General features: G+C 48.6%; 1 protein-coding gene across 1 annotated transcript in view; it reads left to right on the top strand.

Annotated features, from left to right (window-relative positions):
* Positions 1–11,832: 11,832 nt before the first annotated feature.
* RNF150 (ring finger protein 150) overlaps positions 11,833–26,236 on the top strand; it is a 261,021-nt gene continuing 246,617 nt past the window's right edge. The window contains exon 1 of the mRNA XM_069743985.1: positions 11,833–12,668. Coding sequence (XP_069600086.1) covers positions 12,224–12,668 — 445 coding nt within the window. The 5' untranslated portion in view covers positions 11,833–12,223. The remainder of the gene's footprint in view (positions 12,669–26,236) is intronic.

Here is a 26,236-nt window from a genome sequence, read left to right as displayed (position 1 = left end):
TCCGCACAAAAACCGCAGTAAATCCGCAGGTAAAACGCAGAGCGTTTCACCTGCTGATTTTTCAGAGTCTACGTGGAAAAATCGGCAAACAAATCCGCAAAGTGTGCACATAGCCTAAGGCTACAGTCACACTAGCAGTATTTGGTCAGTATTTCACATCAGTATTTGGTAGCCAAAACCAGGAGTGGGTCAAAAATACAGAAGTGGTGACGTGTTTCCATTATAGCTTTCCCATCTGATTGTTCCACTCCTGGTTTTGGCTTACATTACTGATGTGAAATACTGAACAAATACTGCTAGTGTGACTGTAGCCTAATAGTGACCTATGTTATGGGCTGGTTTTAGTGGACCTCCATAGAGTGGGTGGGCGGAGGTCCACCGTATCTCTACATGCAAAGTCCTGACAGGATCTGTGTGAAGTCAAGGTCATGTGACCACATAGGTGTTAAAGGGACACTGTCACCTGAATTTGGAGGGAACAATCTTCAGCCATGGAGGTGGGGTTTTCGGGTGTTTGATTCACCCTTTCCTTACCCGCTGGCTGCATGCTGGCTGCAATATTGGATTGAAGTTCATTTTCTGTCCTCCGTAGTACATGCCTGCACAAGGCAAGATTGGATCGGGCACGGGGGGTGGATCGGAGCGCGGGGGGAGGTGGATCGGGCACCGGGGGGGTGGATCGGAGCACGGGGGGGGTGGATCAGAGCACGGGGGGGGGGGGGGTGATTGGAGCACGGGGGGGGGTGATTGGAGCACGGGGGTGAGCGGACAAGAGCACGGGGGGAGCGGAGCAGTGTAACGGACAGATCGGTGGCTTGGGGGGGATCGGTGGGGTGGGGGCACATGTTATATGTTGTATGTAATGTATGTTTTATGTGTGTTTGTGTTATTAACCCATTGTAGTCAGTCGCCTGACGATGGGACAACTCTCCCATCATCACATTTCGATGGGAGAAGTAGTCCCACCCGATGAATGACTACAATGAGTCACTACTGACAGAGAGACAGACACACAGACCGACACACACACACAGACACTACATACCATTTCCACCATATGCTTCACATCGACCATACACTAACTTCACTACACTCCGCCCACACACTCCGTCCACATCACTGACATCACTTCCGTCTGCTGCGGTTTTGACACCCTAATCCGCATAAAATCTGCAGATGGTTTTTACATCTGCAGTTTTTATGCGGATTTGACCCACAAAATGGGAGCCTATGGGTGCAGAAACGCTGCAGAACTGCACAAAAGAAGTGACATGCACTTCTTTGAAATTTGCAGCGTTTCTGCACGGATTTTTCTGCACCATGTGCACAGCTTTTTTTTTTCTATTGATTTTCATTGAATTGTAACTCACAGTGCAGTTCTGCAGCGTTTCTGCTGCAGAAAAAAACGCTGCAGAACTGCACTAAATCTGCATCGTGTGCACATACCCTAAGAGAGGTGCTGAAAATACAGATTGCATACGGTACAATGCTTCTCTATGCCCCAGCTCCTATCAGCCGTATTTTACTGATCCGCATTATACGGTCGTCTACGGCCGTAGAAAAATGCAGCATGCTGCATTTGTCACCGTATTGCGCAAAAAATACGCCAATGAAAGTCTATGGGGGCGAGAAAAATACGGATTACACACGGACCAACAGTGTGACTTGCGAGAAATACGCAGCGGTTTTCTATAGAAAAGCCGGCAATTCAGTGCGGTGTACAGTAAAATCACACTGACAGGTTAGAATAGAATAGCTAAGATAAATGTCTACACATAGTATAGGGGTATATATATATGTCAGTGAGACACATATATATATTAATATGTCATACAGCGCTAGATAGCTTAAAAGCCGGTAATTCAATTGCCGGCTTTTGCTATCTCCTTGCCAAGCTTGACATGATATGAGACATGGTTTACATACAGTAAACCATCTCATATCCCTTTTTTTTTTCATATTCCACACTACTAATGTTAGTAGTGTAAAAAATGAAAATCCGATAAAAAAAATGTACACAAGAACAAAGTATAAAAAATACAAATTTTATTAAAGAAAAAACACAAGGTGTGAAGGTGTGTCATAAAAAGACAGGCATCCAAAAGGACAGTGCCCTGTGTAAAAGAAAGGTACACATTATGTTTGTAAGAGAACAACACATATAGAAGTAAGCTGCAGATCTTGATGGCGCACATCGCCCCGCCCGACGGGGAGAGAGACATCGGAGAGCGCGTCAGAATCGGCGGTCCGGCCGCGCGCCAGACCCCGCCCACTAGGCCAGGGTCCGGTCACGCGACAGGGCATGGCGTCGGCACCCACCGGAGGTATCTACTTACAGATTGATATAGGTAACTGCTCTTGGAGGTTCTCTATGATTAGTGATTCTTTTTGATATCATGCTTACAGACCTACCATGTGCACCATTTTGGTCCATTTAGTTTTCTGTGAAGTGCCTCTTTATTGAGTATGGTGGGTTCCTGCGCCGTTTTTGGTTTCTCACTCTGTGACACCTACCAGGTTTAGTATTTTGTTGTTTTGTATGTTACTGTTTTTTGTGTTTTTTCTTTAATAAAATTTGTATTTTTTATACTTTGTTCTTGTGTACATTTTTTTATCGGATTATCATATTTTTCTGTACTGAACAGTTATTGTGCCCATCTAATGGGTAAAATAGGATTAGAACTAGGTTATTATCATGGTTTAATTAGATCTTTATTTGGTATGTGTATACCCCTATTTTTATTGACCCGATTCCTTCTGTTTTCATTAATGTTAGTAGTGTGTATGTGCAAAATGTGGGTGCTCTATTAAATTAAAGGGTTACATTGCGGAAACAATTGGCGTGGGCTCCCGCGCAATTTTCTCCGCCAGAATGGTAAAGCCAGTGACTGAGGGCAGATATTAATAGCCTGGAGAGGGTCCATGGTTATTGCCCCCCCCCCCCGGCTAAAAACATCTGCCCCCAGCCACCCCAGAAAAGGCACATCTGGAAGATGCGCCTATTCTGGCACTTGGCCACTCTCTTCCCACTCCCCTGTAGCGGTGGGATATGGGATAAAAAAGGGTTAATGTCACCTTGCTATTGTAAAGTGACATTAAGCAAGATTAATAATGGAGAGGCGTCAATTATGACACTTATCCATTATTAGTCCAATAGTATGAAATGGTTAATAACACACACGTTATTACAAAGTATTTTAATGAAATAAATACACAGGTTTTTGTAATATTTTATTATACTGGTAATCCACCTGAAGACCCTCATTCTGTAAAAAAGGTAAAATAAAAAAACAACAATATCCCATACCTTCCGTCGCTCTGTCACGTCCCACGGTGTAAATCCATCTGAAGGGGTTAACTAATTTTACAAGCAGAAGCTCTGATAATGCAGCTGTGCTCCTGCCTGTAAAAACCCCTGGGAATGAATGGAATGTAGGTCAATGACCTGTAGTTGCCTTCAGTTGCGGTGATGCGCCCTCTGCTGGATGTCCTTATATGAACTCGAGCCTGGGAATTTTTCAGAATATTTTCCCAGTAGTAGCATAAGCTGCACTTGTAGATCAGTGGCACTGGTGCCTGCATGAGGTGGTGGCAGAAGCTGCACTTGTAGATCAGTGTGGCACTGGTGCCTGCATGTGGTGGTGGCAGAAGCTGCACTTGTAGATCAGTGTGGCACTGGTATCTGCATGTGGTGGTGGTGGCAGATGCTGTACTTGTAGATCAGTGTGGCACTGGTGTCTGCATGTGGTGGTGGTGACAGAATCTGAACTTGTAGATCAGTGTGGCACTGGTGTCTGCATGTGGTGGTGGCAGATGCTGTACTTGTAGATCAGTGTGGCACTGGTGTCTGCATGTGGTGGTGGCAGACGCTGCACTTGTAGATCAGTGGCACTGGTGCCTGCATGTGGTGGTGGTGGCAGACGCTGCACTTGTAGATCAGTGTGGCACTGGTGCCTGCATGTGGTGGTGGTGCTGGTGGCAGACGCTGCACTTGCAGAACAATGGCACTGGTGCCTGCATGTGGTGGTGGCAGACGCTGCACTTGTAGATCAGTGGCACTGATGCCTGCATGTGGTGGTGGTGGCAGACGCTGTACTTGTAGATCAGTGTGGCACTGGTGTCTGCATGTGGTGGTGGCAGACGCTGCACTTGTAGATCAGTGGCACTGGTGTCTGCATGTGGTGGTGGTGACAGAATCTGAACTTGTAGATCAGTGTGGCACTGGTGTCTGCATGTGGTGGTGGCAGATGCTGTACTTGTAGATCAGTGTGGCACTGGTGTCTGCATGTGGTGGTGGCAGACGCTGCACTTGTAGATCAGTGGCACTGGTGCCTGCATGTGGTGGTGGTGGCAGACGCTGCACTTATAGATCAGTGTGGCACTGGTGCCTGCATGTGGTGGTGGTGCTGGTGGCAGGCACTGCACTTGCAGAACAATGGCACTGGTGCCTGCATGTGGTGGTGGCAGACGCTGCACTTGTAGATCAGTGGCACTGATGCCTGCATGTGGTGGTGGTGGCAGATGCTGCACTTGTAGATCAGTGGCACTGGTGCTTGCATGTGGTGGTGGCAGATGCTGCACTTGCAGATCAGTGGCACTGGTGCCTGCATGTGGTGGTGGTGGCAGACGCTGCATTTGCAGATCAGTGGCACTGGTGCCTGCATGTGGTGGTGGTGGCAGACGCTGCACTTGTAGATCAGTGGCACTGATGCCTGCATGTGGTGGTGGTGGCAGATGCTGCACTTGTAGATCAGTGGCACTGGTGCTTGCATGTGGTGGTGGCAGATGCTGCACTTGCAGATCAGTGGCACTGGTGCCTGCATGTGGTGGTGGTGGCAGACGCTGCATTTGCAGATCAGTGGCACTGGTGCCTGCATGTGGTGGTGGTGGCAGACGCTGCACTTGTAGATCAGTGTGGCACTGGTGTATGCATGTGGTGGTGGCAGACGCTGCACTTGTAGATCAGTGGCACTGGTGCCTGCATGTGGTGGTGGTGGCAGACGCTGCACTTGTAGATCAGTGTGGCACTGGTGCCTGCATGTGGTGGTGGTGCTGGTGGCAGACGCTGCACTTGCAGAACAATGGCACTGGTGCCTGCATGTGGTGGTGGCAGACGCTGCACTTGTAGATCAGTGGCACTGATGCCTGCATGTGGTGGTGGTGGCAGACGCTGTACTTGTAGATCAGTGTGGCACTGGTGTCTGCATGTGGTGGTGGCAGACGCTGCACTTGTAGATCAGTGGCACTGGTGTCTGCATGTGGTGGTGGTGACAGAATCTGAACTTGTAGATCAGTGTGGCACTGGTGTCTGCATGTGGTGGTGGCAGATGCTGTACTTGTAGATCAGTGTGGCACTGGTGTCTGCATGTGGTGGTGGCAGACGCTGCACTTGTAGATCAGTGGCACTGGTGCCTGCATGTGGTGGTGGTGGCAGACGCTGCACTTATAGATCAGTGTGGCACTGGTGCCTGCATGTGGTGGTGGTGCTGGTGGCAGGCACTGCACTTGCAGAACAATGGCACTGGTGCCTGCATGTGGTGGTGGCAGACGCTGCACTTGTAGATCAGTGGCACTGATGCCTGCATGTGGTGGTGGTGGCAGATGCTGCACTTGTAGATCAGTGGCACTGGTGCTTGCATGTGGTGGTGGCAGATGCTGCACTTGCAGATCAGTGGCACTGGTGCCTGCATGTGGTGGTGGTGGCAGACGCTGCATTTGCAGATCAGTGGCACTGGTGCCTGCATGTGGTGGTGGTGGCAGACGCTGCACTTGTAGATCAGTGGCACTGATGCCTGCATGTGGTGGTGGTGGCAGATGCTGCACTTGTAGATCAGTGGCACTGGTGCTTGCATGTGGTGGTGGCAGATGCTGCACTTGCAGATCAGTGGCACTGGTGCCTGCATGTGGTGGTGGTGGCAGACGCTGCATTTGCAGATCAGTGGCACTGGTGCCTGCATGTGGTGGTGGTGGCAGACGCTGCACTTGTAGATCAGTGTGTCACTGATGCCTGCATGTGGTAGTGGTGGCAGACGCTGCACTTGCAGATCAGTGGCACTGGTGCCTGCATGTGGTGGTGGTGTCAGACGCTGCACTTGTAGATCAGTGTGTCACTGATGCCTGCATGTGGTAGTGGTGGCAGACGCTGCACTTGCAGATCAGTGGCACTAGTACCTGTATGTGGTGGTGGCAGACGCTGCACTTGTAGATCAGTGGCACTGGTGCCTGCATGTGGTGGTGGCAGACGCTGCACTTGTAGATCAGTGGCACTGATGCCTGCATGTGGTGGTGGTGGCAGATGCTGCACTTGTAGATCAGTGTGGCACTGGTGTCTGCATGTCTTGGTGGTGGCAGACGTTGCACTTGCAGATCAGTGGCACTGGTGCCTGCATGTGGTGGTGGTGGCAGACGCTGCACTTGCAGATCAGTGGCACTGGTGCCTGCATGTGGTGGTGGTGGCAGACGCTGCACTTGCAGATCAGTGGCACTGGTGCCTGCATGTGGTGGTGGTGGCAGACGCTGCACTTGCAGATCAGTGGCACTGGTACCAGCATGTGGTGGTGGCAGACGCTGCACTTGTAGATCAGTGTGGCACTGGTGCCTGCATGTGGTGGTGGTGGCAGACGCTGCACTTGCAGAACAATGGCACTGGTGCCTGCATGTGGTGGTGGCAGACGCTGCACTTGTAGATCAGTGGCACTGATGCCTGCATGTGGTGGTGGTGGCAGACGCTGCACTTGTAGATCAGTGGCACTGGTGCCTGCATGTGGTGGTGGTGGCAGACGCTGCACTTGCAGATCAGTGGCACTGGTGCCTGCATGTGGTGGCAGACGCTGCATTTGCAGATCACTGGCACTGGTGCCTGCATGTGGTGGTGGTGGCAGACGCTGCACTTGGAGATCAGTGGCACTGGTACCAGCATGTGGTGGTGGCAGACGCTGCACTTGTAGATCAGTGTGGCACTGGTGCCTGCATGTGGTGGTGGTGGCAGACGCTGCACTTGCAGAACAATGGCACTGGTGCCTGCATGTGGTGGTGGCAGACGCTGCACTTGTAGATCAGTGGCACTGATGCCTGCATGTGGTGGTGGTGGCAGACTCTGCACTTGCAGATCAGTGGCACTGGTGCCTGCATGTGGTGGTGGCAGACGCTGCACTTGCAGATTAGTGACACTGGTACCTGCATGTGGTGGTGGCAGACGCTGCACTTGTAGATCAGTGGCACTGGTACCTGCATGTGGTAGTGGCAGACGCTGCACTTGTAGATCAGTGACACTGTACCTGCATGTGGTGGTGGCAGACGCTGCACTTGTAGATCAGTGTGGCACTGGTGCCTGCATGTGGTGGTGGTGCTGGTGGCAGACGCTGCACTTGCAGAACAATGGCACTGGTGCCTGCATGTGGTGGTGGCAGACGCTGCACTTGTAGATCAGTGGCACTGATGCCTGCATGTGGTGGTGGTGGCAGACGCTGCACTTGTAGATCAGTGGCACTGGTGCCTGCATGTGGTGGCGGTGGCAGACGCTGCACTTGCAGATCAGTGGCACTGGTGCCTGCATGTGGTGGTGGTGGCAGACGCTGCATTTGCAGATCAGTGGCACTGGTGCCTGCATGTGGTGGTGGTGGCAGACGCTGCACTTGCAGATCAGTGGCACTGGTGCCTGCATGTGGTGGTGGTGTCAGACGCTGCACTTGTAGATCAGTGTGGCACTGATGCCTGCATGTGTTGGTGGTGGCAGACGCTGCATTTGCAGATCAGTGGCACTGGTACCTGCATGTGGTGGTGGCAGACGCTGCACTTGTAGATCAGTGTGGCACTGGTGCCTGCATGTGGTGGTGGTGGTGGCAGACGCTGCACTTGCAGAACAATGGCACTGGTGCCTGCATGTGGTGGTGGCAGACACTGCACTTGTAGATCAGTGGCACTGATGCCTGCATGTGGTGGTGGTGGCAGACGCTGCACTTGTAGATCAGTGGCACTGGTGCCTGCATGTGGTGGTGGTGGCAGACGCTGCACTTGCAGATCAGTGGCCCCGGTACCTGCATGTGCTGGTGGCAGACGCTGCACTTGTAGATCAGTGTGGCACTGGTGCCTGCATGTGGTGGTGGTGGCAGACGCTGCACTTGCAGAACAATGGCACTGGTGCTTGCATGTGGTGGTGGCAGACGCTGCACTTTTAGATCAGTGGCACTGGTGCCTGCATGTGGTGGTGGTGGCAGACGCTGCACTTGCAGATCAGTGGCACTGGTACCTGCATGTGGTGGTGGCAGACGCTGCACTTGTAGATCAGTGTGGCACTGGTGCCTGCATGTGGTGGTGGTGGCAGACGCTGCACTTGCAGAACAATGGCACTGGTGCCTGAATGTGGTGGTGGCAGACGCTGCACTTGTAGATCAGTGGCACTGATGCCTGCATGTGGTGGTGGTGGCAGACGCTGCACTTGTAGATCAGTGTGGCACTGATGCCTGCATGTGGTGATGGTGGCAGACGCTGCACTTGTAGATCAGTGTGGCACTGATGCCTGCATGTGGTGGTGGTGGCAGACGCTGCACTTGTAGATCAGTGTGGCACTGGTGTCTGCATGTGGTGGTGGTGGCAGACGCTGCACTTGCAGATCAGTGGCATTGGTGCCTGCATGTGGTGGTGGTGGTGGCAGACGCTGCATTTACAGATCAGTGGCACTGGTGCCTGCATGTGGTGGTGGTGGTGGTGGCAGACGCTGCACTTGCAGATCAGTGGCACTGGTGCCTGCATGTGGTGGTGGCAGACACTGCACTTGCAGATCAGTGGCACTGGTACCTGCATGTGGTAGTGGCAGACGCTGCACTTGTAGATCAGTGGCACTGGTACCTGCATGTGGTGGTGGCAGACGCTGCACTTGTAGATCAGTGTGGCACTGGTGCCTGCATGTGGTGGTGGTGGTGGTGGCAGACTCTGCACTTGCAGAACAATGGCACTGGTGCCTGCATGTGGTGGTGGCAGACGCTGCACTTGTAGATCAGTGGCACTGATGCCTGTATGTGGTGGTGATGGCAGACGCTGCACTTGTAGATCAGTGGCACTGGTGCCTGCATGTGGTGGTGGTGGCAGACGCTGCACTTGTAGATCAGTGGCACTGGTGCCTGCATGTGGTGGTGGTGGCAGACGCTGCACTTGTAGATCAGTGGCACTAGTGCCTGCATGTGGTGGTGGTGGCAGACGCTGCACTTGTAGATCAGTGGCACTGATGCCTGCATGTGGTGGTGGTGGCAGACGCTGCACTTGCAGATCAGTGGCACTGGTGCCTGCATGTGGTGGTGGCGGCAGACGCTGCACTTGCAGATCAGTAGCACTGGTGCCTGCATGTGGTGGTGTGGTGGTGATGGCAGACGCCGCACTTGCAGATCAGTGGCACTGGTGCCTGCATGTGGTGGTGGTGGCAGACGCTGCACTTGTAGATCAGTGTGGCACTGATGCCTGCATGTGGTGGTGGTGGCAGACGCTGCACTTGCAGATCAGTGGCACTGGTGCCTGCATGTGGTGGTGGTGGTGGCAGACGCTGCACTTGCAGATCAGTGGCACTGGTGTCTGCATGTGGTGGTGGTGGCAGACGCTGCACTTGCAGATCAGTGGCACTGGTGCCTGCATGTGCAGATCAGTGGCACTGGTGCCTGCATGTGGTGGTGGTGGCAGACGCTGCACTTGCAGATCAGTGGCACTGGTGCCTGCATGTGGTGGTGGCAGACGCTGCACTTGCAGATCAGTGGTACTGGTACCTGCATGTGGTGGTGGCAGACGCTGCACTTGTAGATCAGTGTGGCACTGGTGCCTGCATGTGGTGGTGGTGGCAGACGCTGCACTTGCAGAACAATGGCACTGGTGCCTGCATGTGGTTGTTGGCAGACGCTGCACTTGTAGATCAGTGGCACTGATGCCTTTACAGTCATGGCCAGAAGTTTTGAGAATGACACCAAAATTATATTTTCACATGATCTGCTGCCCTCTGGTTTTTATTAGTGTTTGTCTGATGTTTATATCACATACAGAAATATAATTGCAATCATATTATGAGTACCAATAGGTTATATTGACAGTTAGAATGAGTTAATGCAGCAAGTCAATATTTGCAGTCTTGACCCTTCTTCTTCAAGACCTCTGCAATTCTCCCTGGCATGCTCTCAATCAACTTCTGGACCAAATCCTGACTGATAGCAGTCCATTCTTGCATAATCAATGCTTGCATTTTGCCAGAATTTGTTGGTTTTTGTTTGTCCACCCGTCTCTTGATGATTGACCACAAGTTCTCAATGGGATTAAGATCTGGGGAGTTTCCAGGCCATGGACCCAAAATCTCTATGTTTTGTTCCATGAGCCATTTAGTTATCACCTTTGCTTTATGGCAAGGTGCTCCATCATGTTGGAAAAGGCATTGTTGGGCGCCAAACTGCTCTTGGACGGTTGGGAGAAGTTGCTCTTGGAGGACATTCTGGTACTATTCTTTATTCATGGCTGTGTTTTTAGGCAAGACTGTGAGTGAGCCGATTCCCTTGGCTGAGAAGCAACCCCACACATGAATGGTTTCAGGATGCTTTACAGTTGGCATGAGACAAGACTGGTGGTAGCGCTCACCTCTTCTTCTCCAAATAAGCTGTTTTCCAGATGTCCCAAACAATCGAAAAGGGGATTCATCAGAGAAAATGACTTTGCCCCAGTCCTCAGCAGTCCACTCCCTGTACCTTTTGCAGAATATCAGTCGGTCCCTGATGTTTTTTCTGGAGAGAAGTGGCTTCTTTGCTGCCCTCCTTGAAACCAGGCCTTGCTCAAAGAGTCTCCGCCTCACAGTGCGTGCAGAAGCACTCACACCAGCCTGCTGCCATTCCTGAGCAAGCTCGGCACTGCTGGTAGTCCGATCCCGCAGCTGAAACCGTTTTAAGATACGGTCCTGGCGCTTGCTGGTGTTTCTTGCGCGCCTTGGAGCCTTTTTGACAACAATGGAAGCTCTCTCCTTGAAGTTCTTGATGATGCGATAGATTGTTGACTGAGGTGCAATCTTTGTAGCTGCGATACTCTTCCCTGTTAGGCCATTTTTGTGCAGTGCAATGATGGCTGCACGTGTTTCTTTAGAGATAACCATGGTTAACTGAAGAGAAACAATGATACCAAGCACCAGCCTCCTTTTAAAGTGTCCAGTGATGTCATTCTTACTTAATCATGACTGATTGATCGCCAGCCCTGTCCTCATCAACACCCACACCTGTGTTAATGGATCAATCACTAAAACGATGTTAGCTGCTCCTTTTAAGGCAGGACTGCAATGATGTTGAAATGCGTTTTTGGGGTTAAAGTTCATTTTCTGGGCAAATATTGACTTTGCAAGTACAGTAATTGCTGTTAAGCTGATCACTCTGACATTCAGGAGTATATGCAAATTGCCATTAGAAAATATGAAGCAGTAGACTTTGGAAAAATTAATATTTGTCTCATTCTCAAAACTTTTGGCCATGACTGTATGTGGTGGTGATGGCAGACGCTGCACTTGTAGATCAGTGGCACTGATGCCTGCATGTGGTGGTGGTGGCAGACGCTGCACTTGCAGAACAATGGCACTGGTGCCTGCATCTGGTGGTGGTGGCAGACGCTGCACTTGCAGATCAGTGGCACTGGTGCCTGCATGTGGTGGTGGTGACAGACGCTGCACTCGTAGCTCAGTGGCACTGGTGCCTGCATGTGGTGATGGCAGACGCTGCACTCGTAGCTCAGTGGCACTGGTGCCTGCATGTGGTGATGGCAGACGCTGCACTCGTAGCTCAGTGGCACTGGTGCCTGCATGTGGTGGTGGTGGCAGACGCTGCACTCGTAGCTCAGTGGCACTGGTGCCTGCATGTGGTGGTGGTGGCAGACGCTGCACTCGTAGCTCAGTGGCACTGGTGCCCGCCTGTGCTTCCCCTGTAGCAGTGCCCCCCAGTGACAGAGCTGTCAGTCCCTCCGCACACCAGGCTCCGCCTATGTAAGGAGGAGGGCAGTCACAGGCAGGACCCAAACAAAGCTGCGGTGCCCTGCACGGCTCCCTGTGCCAGCCGGAGCACTGGAGGCCGCCATGACCTAACCGAGCACAGCCATCACCGGGCAGCACCGGATACAGAGCGGGCAGAGGCGGCGGGGGAGAGCGCGGAGCTCCAGCCGCGGCAGCCAATGAGCGGCCCGTCTCCGGCGGTGACATCTGCAGCAGGCAGAGCAGCGAATAAAGATGGCAATGTCTCTGATCCAGGCATGCCGCAGCCTGGCGCTCTCCACCTGGCTCATCTCCTACTGCTTCGTGCATCTGCTCTGCATGGACTTCACGGTGGCGGAGAAGGAGGAGTGGTACACGGCCTTCGTCAACATCACCTACCATGACCCGGCCAGCGGCACCAACCGGACGGAGAAGAGCGAGTGCGGGCGCTACGGGGAGCACTCCCTGAAGCAGGATGCCTGGGGCTGGGCGGTGATGCCCTCCCCGCAGGACAGACTGGCCTGTGACCCGGCCGCCAAGTTCCCGGTGCCGGCCCATGCCGGGAGATGGGTGGCCCTGATCCCCATAGGGAACTGCACGTGTAAGGATAAGATCCGGCATGCCGCCCTGCACAACGCCTCGGCCGTGCTCATCTACAACGTGGGCTTCGGCAATGACACCATCACCATGTCCCATCCAGGTCAGTGTCTGCCCTCCATCAGCTCTGCCCACATGGCACCGTGACTGTTACCTCAGGAATGTGTGCCAGGGGGCAGCCCACCACTGTATGTGCAGGTGACAGCCCACAGCTGTGCCAGGGGCAGCACATTACTGTATGTACAGGTGACAGCCCACAGATGTGCCAGGGGGCAGCCCACCACTGTATGTGCAGGTGACAGCCCACAGATGTGCCAGGGGCAGCACATTACTGTATGTACAGGTGACAGCCCACAGATGTGCCAGGGGGCAGCCCACCACTGTATGTGCAGGTGACAGCCCACAGATGTGCCAGGGGGCAGCAGATTACTGTATGTACAGGTGACAGCCCACAGCTGTGCCAGGGGCAGCACATTACTGTATGTACAGGTGACAGCCCACAGATGTGCCAGGGGGCAGCCCACCACTGCATGTACAAGCGACAGCCCACAGATGTGCCAGGGGGCAGCCCACCACTGACTGTATTGTATGTACAGGTGACAGCCCACAGATGTGCCAGGGGGCAGCCCACCACTGTATGTGCAGGTGACAGCCCACAGCTGTGCCAGGGGCAGCACATTACTGTATGTACAGGTGACAGCCCACAGCTGTGCCAGGGGGCAGCCCACCACTGCATGTACAAGTGACAGCCCACAGATGTGCCAGGAGGCAGCCCACCACTGACTGTATTGTATGTACAGGTGACAGCCCACAGATGTGCCAGGGGGCAGCCCACCACTGTATGTGCAGGTGACAGCCCACAGCTGTGCCAGGGGCAGCACATTACTGTATGTACAGGTGACAGCCCACAGATGTGCCAGGGGGCAGCCCACCACTGCATGTACAAGTGACAGCCCACAGATGTGCCAGGAGGCAGCCCACCACTGACTGTATTGTATGTACAGGTGACAGCCCACAGATGTGCCAGGGGGCAGCCCACCACTGTATGTGCAGGTGACAGCCCACAGCTGTGCCAGGGGCAGCACATTACTGTATGTACAGGTGACAGCCCACAGATGTGCCAGGGGGCAGCCCACCACTGCATGTACAAGTGACAGCCCACAGATGTGCCAGGAGGCAGCCCACCACTGACTGTATTGTATGTACAGGTGACAGCCCACAGATGTGCCAGGGGGCAGCCCACCACTGTATGTGCAGGTGACAGCCCACAGATGTGCCAGGGGGCAGCCCAACACTGTATGTGCAAGTGACAGCCCATAGATGTGCCAGGGGGCAGCCCACCACTGACTCTATTGTATGTACAGGTGACAGCTCACAGATGTGCCAGGGGGCTGCCCACCACTGCTTGTTCAGGTGACAGCCCACAGATGTGACAGGGGGAGCCCACCACTGCATGTACAGGTGACAGCCCACAGATGTGCCAGGGTGCAGCACATTACTGTACGTACAGGTGACAGCCCACAGATGTGCCAGGGGGCAGCCCACCACTGTATGTACAGGTGACAGCCCACAGATGTGCCAGGGGGCAGCACATTACTGTATGTACAGGTGACTGAAGGCATCACACAGCTGTACCAGGGGGCATCACTTTACTGTATGTACAGGTGACTGAGGGTATCACATTACTGTATTGTATATACAGGTGACGGAGGGCATCAAACTGCTGTACCATGGGGCATCACTTTACTGTATGTACAGGTGACTGAGGACACCATACAGCTGTACCAGTGGGCATCATATTACTGTATGTACACGTGACTGAGGGTATCACACAGCTGTACCAGGGGGTATTGCATTATTGTATGTACAGGTGACTAAGGGCATCACACAACTGTACCAGAGGGCATCACATTACTGTATATACAGGTGACTGAGGGCATTACACAGCTGTACCAGGGGACATCACATTACTGTATGTATAGGTGACTGAGGACACCACAGCTCTGCCAAGGGGCATCGTATTACTGTATGTACAGGTGACTGAGGGCGCCACATAGTTTTACAGGGGGCATCACTTTACTGTATATACAGGTGACTGAGGATACCACGCAGCTGTATAAGGGGGGCATCGGATTACTGTATGTACAGGTGACTAAGAACACCACATAGCTGTACCAGGGGGCATCATATTACTGTATGTACAGGTGACTGAGGATACCAAGCAGCTGTATAAGGGGGGCGTTGTATTACTGTATGTACAGGTGACTAAGGACACCACATAGCTGTACCAGGGGGCATCATATTACTGTATATACAGGTGACTGAGGACATCACATTACTGTATGTACAGGTGACTGAGGATACCAAGCAGCTGTATAAGGGGGGCATCGTATTACTGTATGTACAGGTGACTAAGGACACCACATAGCTGTACCAGGGGGCATCATATTACTGTATATACAGGTGACTGAGGACATCACATTACTGTATATACAGGTGACTGAGGACACCACACTTCTTCATGTAAACAAGTTTTTGTATGCATCTCAAATGTGCATAACATCAGCCATAAGATTAATATCTCTGAACAGTGAAGTGAATAACTGATTACCTCATGATAATGACTCTTGTCAAGTGGTTGGATATGTCAGGCATCAAGTGAACAGTCAGTCCTAGTGAATGTGTTGGAAACAGGAGAGATGTACAAAAGTAAGGATCTGAGCCACTGAACAATGGCCAGATTTTAATGACAGGAGCATAGCATTTCAACTGCGGACCTTGTGGGGTGTTTCCACTATGTAGTTGTTAGTACCTATCAAAAAGGCCAAAGAAAGACAACCAGCATTGTGATGGGCGCTTAGGGCTCATTAAAGGGAACCTGTCACCAGGTTTGACTGTTATGAGATACGGCCACCACCTTTCAGGCCTCATATACAGCATTCTATAAAGCCGTATATCTGCCCTCAACCTGACCTATAAGAAAAAGAGGTTTTATTATAATCACCTGCGGGGTGGTCCGGTCAGAGGGGAGTTGCTTTTCTTGGTCCGGCACCTCCCATCTTCTTACGATCGCAGCCCTCCGTCTTGCTTTGTGTGGATGACGCGTCCCTACATCATCCATACAGTGTCCGCGCCATCGCGCTCCTGCACAGGCATACTCCTCTGCCCTGACTAAGGCAGAGTAAAGTACTGCAGTGTACATGCATCAGGGCTTTTTGACCCTTCCCGACGCCTGCACACTGTGCTACTTTACTCTGCCCTCAACTTTACATTACTCTGCCTTAGTCAGGGCAGAGAGGCATGCCTACGCAGGAGCGCTGTGTCGGGGAGACTGTGTGGATGACGTAGGGATGTGTCATCCGCAAGAAGGAGGGCGGTGATCCTAAGAAGATTGAAGGGGCCTAACCAAGGCCAGGGAAGCACTTTGGACTGGACCACCCAACAGACGAGTATAATAAAAGCTCTTCTTCTCTTCCAGGTTGGGTTGGGGACAGATTTATAGCTTTTTAGAATGCTGTATATCAGGCCTGAAAGGTGGTGGCCATATCTTAAATCGGTCTGATATTCGGATCTGTTATTTTAACATTGATTTTATTAGTTTTAAGTGCTAAATGGCAAATAATCATGCACCGTATTTACTGTAGGATATTGTACATTTCAGTAGTGCATTTATTTATTTAAACATCATATAAGAATACATAAATGATAAACAGTGATTGAAAAGAACAAAGGAACAGAAATCAGAGTCGGATATCGACATTTTCTATGTATGCAATAACATTGTCATTTTCAGCATAGAAATCATTCTTGTCACCACTACTACTACTTTGGTGTATTGTTTAGGCCAGTCTCACACCAGGGATTCAAGCTTGAGGAGGCTAATTTGCATATTCCAGGTGCCTTCTGGGAAAAGCGAAGTCTCCCTAAGCTAGAAGATCGTTGGGTACAGCCGGGACCAGCTGCTTGGAAAGCATCGCCAAACCAGGGATTCAAGCTTGAGGAGGCTAATTTGCATATTCCAGGTGCCTTCTGGGAAAAGCGAAGTCTCCCTAAGCTAGAAGATCGTTGGGTACAGCCGGGACCAGCTGCTTGGAAAGCATCGCCAAACCAGGGATTCAAGCTTGAGGAGGCTAATTTGCATATTCCAGGTGCCTTCTGGGAAAAGCGAAGTCTCCCTAAGCTAGAAGATCGTTGGGTACAGCCGGGACCAGCTGCTTGGAAAGCATCGCCAAACCAGGGATTCAAGCTTGAGGAGGCTAATTTGCATATTCCAAGTGCCTTCTGGGAAAAGCGAAGTCTCCCTAAGCTAGAAGATCGTTGGGTACAGCCGGGACCAGCTGCTTGGAAAGCATCGCCAAACCAGGGATTCAAGCTTGAGGAGGCTAATTTGCATATTCCAGGTGCCTTCTGGGAAAAGCGAAGTCTCCCTAAGCTAGAAGATCGTTGGGTACAGCCGGGACCAGCTGCTTGGAAAGCATCGCCAATCCAGGGATTCAAGCTTGAGGAGGCTAATTTGCATATTCCAGGTGCCTTCTGGGAAAAGCGAAGTCTCCCTAAGCTAGAAGATCGTTGGGTACAGCCGGGACCAGCTGCTTGGAAAGCATCGCCAATCCAGGGATTCAAGCTTGAGGAGGCTAATTTGCATATTCCAGGTGCCTTCTGGGAAAAGCGAAGTCTCCCTAAGCTAGAAGATCGTTGGGTACAGCCGGGACCAGCTGCTTGGAAAGCATCGCCAAACCAGGGATTCAAGCTTGAGGAGGCTAATTTGCATATTCCAGGTGCCTTCTGGGAAAAGCGAAGTCTCCCTAAGCTAGAAGATCGTTGGGTACAGCCGGGACCAGCTGCTTGGAAAGCATCGCCAAACCAGGGATTCAAGCTTGAGGAGGCTAATTTGCATATTCCAGGTGCCTTCTGGGAAAAGCGAAGTCTCCCTAAGCTAGAAGATCGTTGGGTACAGCCGGGACCAGCTGCTTGGAAAGCATCGCCAAACCAGGGATTCAAGCTTGAGGAGGCTAATTTGCATATTCCAGGTGCCTTCTGGGAAAAGCGAAGTCTCCCTAAGCTAGAAGATCGTTGGGTACAGCCGGGACCAGCTGCTTGGAAAGCATCGCCAAACCAGGGATTCAAGCTTGAGGAGGCTAATTTGTATATTCCAGGTGCCTTCTGGGAAAAGCGAAGTCTCCCTAAGCTAGAAGATCGTTGGGTACAGCCGGGACCAGCTGCTTGGAAATCATCGCCAAACCAGGGATTCAAGCTTGAGGAGGCTAATTTGCATATTCCAGGTGCCTTCTGGGAATTTTAGCCTGTAGTATATTATTGCAAGAGAGCTTGGCTAAGTAAATTACACAAGAAGGAAAACACACAGCAAGTCAGCAGGATCTAGGAGCAACATGGCAGATGTGACAACCTACATGGTGAGCTGCAGCATGTGCTACATGTTCACAGACCGACCAGAAGAAGAATCAAATTTCACCTGTCAGAAGTGTAGACTAGTGGCCCTTTTAGAAGAAAAGGTGCGGGGTCTGGAAGAAAGAATAGCAACTTTGAAACTCATCAAAGAGAATGAAGACTTTCTAGACAGAACAGAAGCATCTCTACTGGTCACAGAAGGTGAAAAAAGTGTCAGAGAACCTCCAAAAGAAGATGAGTGGAAGCATGTGACCAAAAGAAGCAAGAAGACCATGGAGAAATCAACAACCACACAACTGAAGAACCGATATCAAATCTTTGTAGAGGATGAAGATGGCACACCTAAGGAAGCAATACCAGCAAGCAAAAAAGAAAAGGGCACACAGCAACAAGTGACAGCAAAAAGTACAGCCAAGAAGCAACGAAGAGTGGTGGTGGTGGGAGACTCACTACTGAGAGGCACAGAAGCAGCCATCTGCAGACCGGACATAACTGCAAGAGAAGTATGCTGCCTTCCAGGTGCGATGATCAAGGATGTGACCGATAGGATACCAAAGCTCTTCAGCTCCAAGGACGTCCACCCATTTCTTCTGATACATGTTGGCACCAATGACACGGCAAGGAAAGACCTACCGACAATCTGCAAAGACTTTGAAGAGTTGGGGAAGAAAGTAAAGGAACTGGATGCACAGGTAGTTTTTTCTTCTATCCTTCCAGTAGACGGGCATGGCACCAGGAGATGGAACAGGATCCTTGATGCAAACAACTGGCTAAGACGATGGTGCAGACAACAAGGATTCGGATTCCTGGACCACGGTGTGAATTACTGGTACGATGGACTCCTCGCCAGAGATGGACTACACCTCAACAAACCTGGGAAACACACATTTGCCAGAAGACTCGCTACACTCATCAGGAGGGCGTTAAACTAGAAGAAGAGGGGACGGGAAGAAAAACATTAGACTTGAACAAAGAAGACCCAGGAAAACATACTCAGAAGGGAGGTAAGAACATTTCTAAAGCAATCCACAGCGAGGAGATTGGAACAAAACAAAATCCTCTAAACTGCATGCTCGCAAACGCCAGAAGCCTGACAAACAAGATGGAAGAACTAGAAGCAGAAATATCTACAGGTAACTTTGACATAGTGGGAATAACCGAGACATGGTTAGATGAAAGCTATGACTGGGCAGTTAACTTACAGGGTTACAGTCTGTTTAGAAAGGATCGTAAAAATCGGAGAGGAGGAGGGGTTTGTCTCTATGTAAAGTCTTGTCTAAGGGTATGTGCACACGATGCAGATTTAGTGCAGAACTGCTGCAGATTTTTCTGCAGCAAAAACGCTGCAGAACTGCACTGTGATCACAGTACAATGTAAATCAATGGGAAAAAAAAAAAGCTGTGCACATGGTGCAGAAAAATCTGTGCAGAAACGCTGCAGTTTTCAAAGAAGTGCCTGTCACTTCTTTTGTGCAGTTCTGCAGCGTTTCTGCACCCCTCCATAATAGAAATCTGCAGGTGCGTTTTTGATGCGTTTTTCATGCGTTTTTGATGCGTTTTTCATGCGTTTTTGATGCGTTTTTCATGCGTTTTTTGTGCAGATTTGTGCTCAAAAAACGCATAAAAAACGCATCAAAAACGCATCAAAAACGCATCAAAAACGCACCTGCAGATTCTGCCAGGAGATGCAGATTTAGTGCAGAACTGCAGCAGATTTTTCTGCACTAAATCTGCATCGTGTGCACATACCCTCAAGTCCACTTTAAGGGAGGATATTAGCGAAGGAAATGAGGATGTCGAGTCCATATGGGTCGAAATTCATGGAGGGAAAAATGGTAACAAAATTCTCATTGGGGTCTGTTACAAACCCCCAAATATAACAGAAACCATGGAAAGTCTACTTCTAAAGCAGATAGATGAAGCTGCAACCCATAATGAGGTCCTGGTTATGGGGGACTTTAACTACCCGGATATTAACTGGGAAAGTGAAACCTGTGAAACCCATAAAGGCAACAGGTTTCTGCTAATAACCAAGAAAAATTATCTTTCACAATTGGTGCAGAATCCAACCAGAGGAGCAGCACTTTTAGACCTAATACTATCTAATAGACCTGACAGAATAACAAATCTGCAGGTGGTTGGGCATCTAGGAAATAGCGACCACAATATTGTACAGTTTCACCTGTCTTTCACTAGGGGGACTTGTCAGGGAGTCACAAAAACACTGAACTTTAGGAAGGCAAAGTTTGACCAGCTTAGAGATGCCCTTAATCTGGTAGACTGGGACAATATCCTCAGAAATAAGAATACAGATAATAAATGGGAAATGTTTAAGAACATCCTAAATAGGCAGTGTAAGCGGTTTATACCTTGTGGGAATAAAAGGACTAGAAATAGGAAAAACCCAATGTGGCTAAACAAAGAAGTAAGACAGGCAATTAACAGTAAAAAGAAAGCATTTGCACTACTAAAGCAGGATGGCACCATTGAAGCTTTAAAAAACTATAGGGAGAAAAATACTTTATCTAAAAAACTAATTAAAGCTGCCAAAAAGGAAACAGAGAAGCACATTGCTAAGGAGAGTAAAACTAATCCCAAACTGTTCTTCAACTATATCAATAGTAAAAGAATAAAAACTGAAAATGTAGGCCCCTTAAAAAATAGTGAGGAAAGAATGGTTGTAGATGACGAGGAAAAAGCTAACATATTAAACACCTTCTTCTCCACGGTATTCACGGTGGAAAATGAAATGCTAGGTGAAATCCCAAGAAACAATGAAAACCCTATATTAAGGGTCACCAATCTAACTCAAGAAGAGGTGCGAAATCGGCTAAATAAGATTAAAATAGATAAATCTCCGGGTCCGGATGGCATACACCCACGAGTACTAAGAGAACTAAGTAATGTAATAGATAAACCATTATTTCTTATTTTTAGGGACTCTATAGCGACAGGATCTGTTCCGCAGGACTGGCGCATAGCAAATGTGGTGCCAATATTCAAAAAGGGCTCTAAAAGTGAACCTGGAAATTATAGGCCAGTAAGTCTAACCTCTATTGTTGGTAAAATATTTGAAGGGTTTCTGAGGGATGTTATTCTGGATTATCTCAATGAGAATAACTGTTTAACTCCATATCAGCATGGGTTTATGAGAAATCGCTCCTGTCAAACCAATCTAATCAGTTTTTATGAAGAGGTAAGCTATAGGCTGGACCACGGTGAGTCATTGGACGTGGTATATCTCGATTTTTCCAAAGCGTTTGATACCGTGCCGCACAAGAGGTTGGTACACAAAATGAGAATGCTTGGTCTGGGGGAAAATGTGTGTAAATGGGTTAGTAACTGGCTTAGTGATAGAAAGCAGAGGGTGGTTATAAATGGTATAGTCTCTAACTGGGTCGCTGTGACCAGTGGGGTACCGCAGGGGTCAGTATTGGGACCTGTTCTCTTCAACATATTCATTAATGATCTGGTAGAAGGTTTACACAGTAAAATATCGATATTTGCAGATGATACAAAACTATGTAAAGCAGTTAATACAAGAGAAGATAGTATTCTGCTACAGATGGATCTGGATAAGTTGGAAACTTGGGCTGAAAGGTGGCAGATGAGGTTTAACAATGATAAATGTAAGGTTATACACATGGGAAGAAGGAATCAATATCACCATTACACACTGAACGGGAAACCACTGGGTAAATCTGACAGGGAGAAGGACTTGGGGATCCTAGTTAATGATAAACTTACCTGGAGCAGCCAGTGCCAGGCAGCAGCTGCCAAGGCAAACATGATCATGGGGTGCATTAAAAGAGGTCTGGATACACATGATGAGAGCATTATACTGCCTCTGTACAAATCCCTAGTTAGACCGCACATGGAGTACTGTGTCCAGTTTTGGGCACCGGTGCTCATGAAGGATATAATGGAACTAGAGAGAGTACAAAGGAGGGCAACAAAATTAATAAAGGGGATGGGAGAACTACAATACCCAGATAAATTAGCGAAATTAGGATTATTTAGTCTAGAAAAAAGACGACTGAGGGGCGATCTAATAACCATGTATAAGTATATAAGGGGACAATACAAATATCTCGCTGAGGATCTGTTTATACCAAGGAAGGTGACGGGCACAAGGGGGCATTCTTTGCGTCTGGAGGAGAGAAGGTTTTTCCACCAACATAGAAGAGGATTCTTTACTGTTAGGGCAGTGAGAATCTGGAATTGCTTGCCTGAGGAGGTGGTGATGGCGAACTCAGTCGAGGGGTTCAAGAGAGGCCTGGATGTCTTCCTGGAGCAGAACAATATTGTATCATACAATTATTAGGTTCTGTAGAAGGACGTAGATCTGGGGATTTATTATGATGGAATATAGGCTGAACTGGATGGACAAATGTCTTTTTTCGGCCTTACTAACTATGTTACTATGTTACACGTCCAGATACCGTAATTCCGGTACCGGAGAAAACGGTACCGGAGTTATCCGTGTCCGTGTGCTCACGTAGGCCATCCGTGTGGGATCCATGTGATGTCCGTGAGTACGTTTTTAGGGTCCGTGTGCTGTCTGTGTGCTGTACGCGTGTCCGTGTATTGCAACAATTTTTATAATTTTATCCCTATGACAGGAAAAACGCACACGGACAGCACACGGATGGCACACAGACAGCATCCGTGTGCGGCACGTGTTTAAACGGACCCATTGACTTTAATGGGTCCTTGTGATCCGTGCGCTCCCACGAACACTGACATGTCTCCGTGTTTTGCAAACAGACACACGGTCCGTGAAAACACGCTGACATGTGCAGAGACACATTGATTTCAATGTGTTTACGTGAGTCAGTGTCTCCGGTACGTGAGGAAACTGTCACCACATGTACCGGAGCCACTAATGTGTGAAACCAGCCTTAAGTGGGAGTTTCTATCTTCTCAGATTTGCAGGTGCGATGTGGGTTAAGACAGGTAACCAGTGGACGGGCATTGGTCTGATAGCACCAGAAATTATGATCATAGAGTTGTTCAACTGATTGTCGATTGCATTCACATGACAACTATTCAGCCATACTGGAGCACAATATTCTGCGGTAGAGGACACCAAGGCAAGGGTAGACGTTCGCAAGACAGGTGTGGAGGAACCCCAGGAGGATCCGCAGAGTTTCTGAATAATATTATTGTGTGCTTTCAGTTTCTGTACTGTCTTTTCCAAGTGAGATTTGAAGGTTAGGCTTCTATCAAGGATTATGCCTAACTACTTGGGATTGAAGTTGTGTTTGACAAGTTGACCTTCAAAACGTACTTTAAGTTCAGTCTTAGCACTTGCGTTGTGTAAATGAAAGCAACATACTTCCGTTTTTGATGTATTGGGCTTTAGCCTCCATTGTCGAAAATACTTTCCCATTACACTAAGATCTTCTGTTAGAACCTCCTGTGCTTCCTCCATTGTTTTGCTCACTGTAGCAAGTGCCCAGTCATCGGCGTACCCAAATTTCCGTGATATTGTGTCAGGAATGTCAGCTAGGTACAAAGTAAACAGGAGAGGTGCCAGCACTGATCCCTGGGCCAAACCATTGTTTAAGGTTTTCTTACAACTGGTTGAATCACCCATGATAAGTTGAAAGGTTCGATTTGCAATCATATTATTCAAGAGGTACATAATTTTCTTACATGGAATCACCTTCAGAAAGTTGTATAGAAGTCCTTCCTTCCACACAGTGTCATATGCGGCAGAAAGATCGATGAACGCCACTGAAACCTTCTTGTTATTTTGAAATTCAGCTTCAATTAAAGTTGTCAAGGCTAAAACTTGGTCACTGCAGTTTCGAGCAGGTCTAAAGCCGGCTTGCTTTACAGGTATTGGGTCAAAAATCTTTAAGTTGATCTTGTTATACATTAAGCGTTCTAACAGCTTGTAAAGGCAGCTCAATAAAGCAATGGGTCTATAGCTTGATGGATTATCTTCAGGCTTCCCAGGTTTTAACAATGCAATGATCTTGGCGTGTTTTAATTTACTGGGGACTTGATCATTCTCCATGATATCTGAGAAGAACTTTGCCAGCCATTTTTTCGCAAAAGGTCCACAATTTTTTAGAAATTCGGGATGAATCCCATCAAATCCAGGAGCTTTGTTACTTTTAGTATCAACAAGGGCAATTTCAATGTCACAAGTTGTAAAAGGACGGGAATATTCTTCAGTTGATGCCACAGATTATTTTAGTAGCTCAACCCCTTAGTGACAGCCAGCACGTCTTTTAACTGACCTGAGATATAAGAGAATAGCCTCCCCATACAGGTGACAATCCAGCAGCTGTCGGCTGTACACTACAGCTGACAACTTGCTGTATCAGCCACGATCAGTGTTTAACCCCTTAGATGCTGCTGTCAATAGTGACTACATCATTATAAATGGTTAACAGAGTGTGGGGGCTTCTTTATCCCAATTGGTGCCCTCAGATCACGATTTTGTGGTCTTGATGTTTGCCATGGCAATTCACGACCAAATAGCAGCCTTAGAGTCTGCTTGCTGTAGTAATCTTTTTAGAAGTTAGCGACATTTAGGTGGTAAAAATACACATTTTCATTTCTGTCATGTCACCTTGCATTAATTCCTGAAAAGCACCTGAAGGGTTAATAAACTACCCGACAGCAGTTTTCAGTACGTCAGGAGGTGCTGTTTTTAAAATGGTATAACTTTTTGGGGCACTTCAAATATGGATAAGTCCTAAAAAAATACATTTTTGTACATTTTCTTGAAAAAACAAAAAATTACTGCTACATTTTTAAACCTCTTAAAATACTAACAAAATAAAATAACATTTTACAAATGATGCCGATGTTAAGCAGATATGTGGGAAATGTTATTTATTAATATTTTGCTGTGGTATGACCATCTGGATTAAAGGGATAATCATCCAAAGTTTAAAAATTGCTATTTTTTAACATTTTTCTCAAATTTCTGATATTTTCTATATATAAACACAAAATATATCGACCTAAATTTACTATTATCATAAAGTATAATGTGCCACGAAAAAACAGTCTAAAATCACTGGGATTTGTTGAAGTGTTCCAGAGAAATTACCACATAAAGTGACACTGGTCAGATTTCAAAAATTTGGCTCCGTCACTAAGGGGTTAAACTTCTTTTTAACTTCTATGGTATGAGCTCGGTCTTTAGGGGTTCTTGAGGTGTTCACAATGTGTGCTGCAATTTGATTTGGAGTAACAGCATTCGTTTTCTGTTTTGCTTTACGGTTTCCTTCTAGTTTTCTTAAGAGACCACGCTTTTCTACTGGACCTTTTAAAGTCCAAGTTCTCAACTGTTTCCATCCATTTGGCCCAACGTGCTGCATTCAGTTTGTTCAGCAACTCATCACCGATTTCACCATCTTCACTCTCAAGAAATTGTATAGTTGTTCACATTCATCAGTCCAGTCTGGAATATATTCTTTGTGGAAGCCACGTGGTATTGATTTCTTTGCAGCTTTAATAACTGCTTTACAGAACGGCTCATAGTTTTTACTGATTGGAGGTGTCCAACCAATACACTTGTCAAGATGATCTGCAAACTTTTTCCAGTTGGCTTTAACAAAATTCCATCGAGGACGTGGGTACGAAGTTACAAGAGGAATGGATACTCCAACAGTGATGATGACAGGGCGATGTTGACTACGAGGGAAATGTTTGACAACACTCCGAGATGTAGATAAAGGTTGATTGTTTCTATTGTGTGATACGAAACATAACTCAGGGTTGTATCCTCTCTGCCAGGCTGCTGATTGGAAGGTTGGAAAATCCTTTGCATCAAAAACCAAGAATGTGTTGTGCACGTCAGACCAGTTTACCAGGTGCTCACCATTGTCGTCATTACTAGTATATTGCCAAAGCTCATGGTGACTGTTGAAATCTCATTCATTTGTGACGGTACCATTATTTGTAGACATTATCAAATTTGATCCTTTGTTGTCCTTTGTTGATTATCAAATATGGTGTAAAATATATTGACCAGGAGATCCAGATGTAGTTTGATTGTTTAGTCGTCAAGATTCTTAGTCCTTTAGTGTTACCCAGGGTGCACCACGTGGATGCGGACTAACGTTACACCCCTCGGTAGTGCATAAATGAGTTTTATACAATGTCTGTATACTATAACTGTTGTATGTATTGTTAGACCTATTGTAGCATAAAGTGAGGATGAACAAACCATGGTAAAGGGTGAAAGGGTTAAGAGGGTGCCATGAATGGCTTGTGTAAGGTAACAGCTTGTGTGTA

This window comes from Ranitomeya imitator, chromosome 1 (genome assembly GCF_032444005.1).
Source record: "Ranitomeya imitator isolate aRanImi1 chromosome 1, aRanImi1.pri, whole genome shotgun sequence".
In the NCBI taxonomy this organism is placed as follows: Eukaryota; Metazoa; Chordata; class Amphibia; order Anura; family Dendrobatidae; genus Ranitomeya; species Ranitomeya imitator.
Note: the sequence above shows the minus strand (reverse complement) of the source record. Positions and strands in the feature narration are given on the sequence as shown.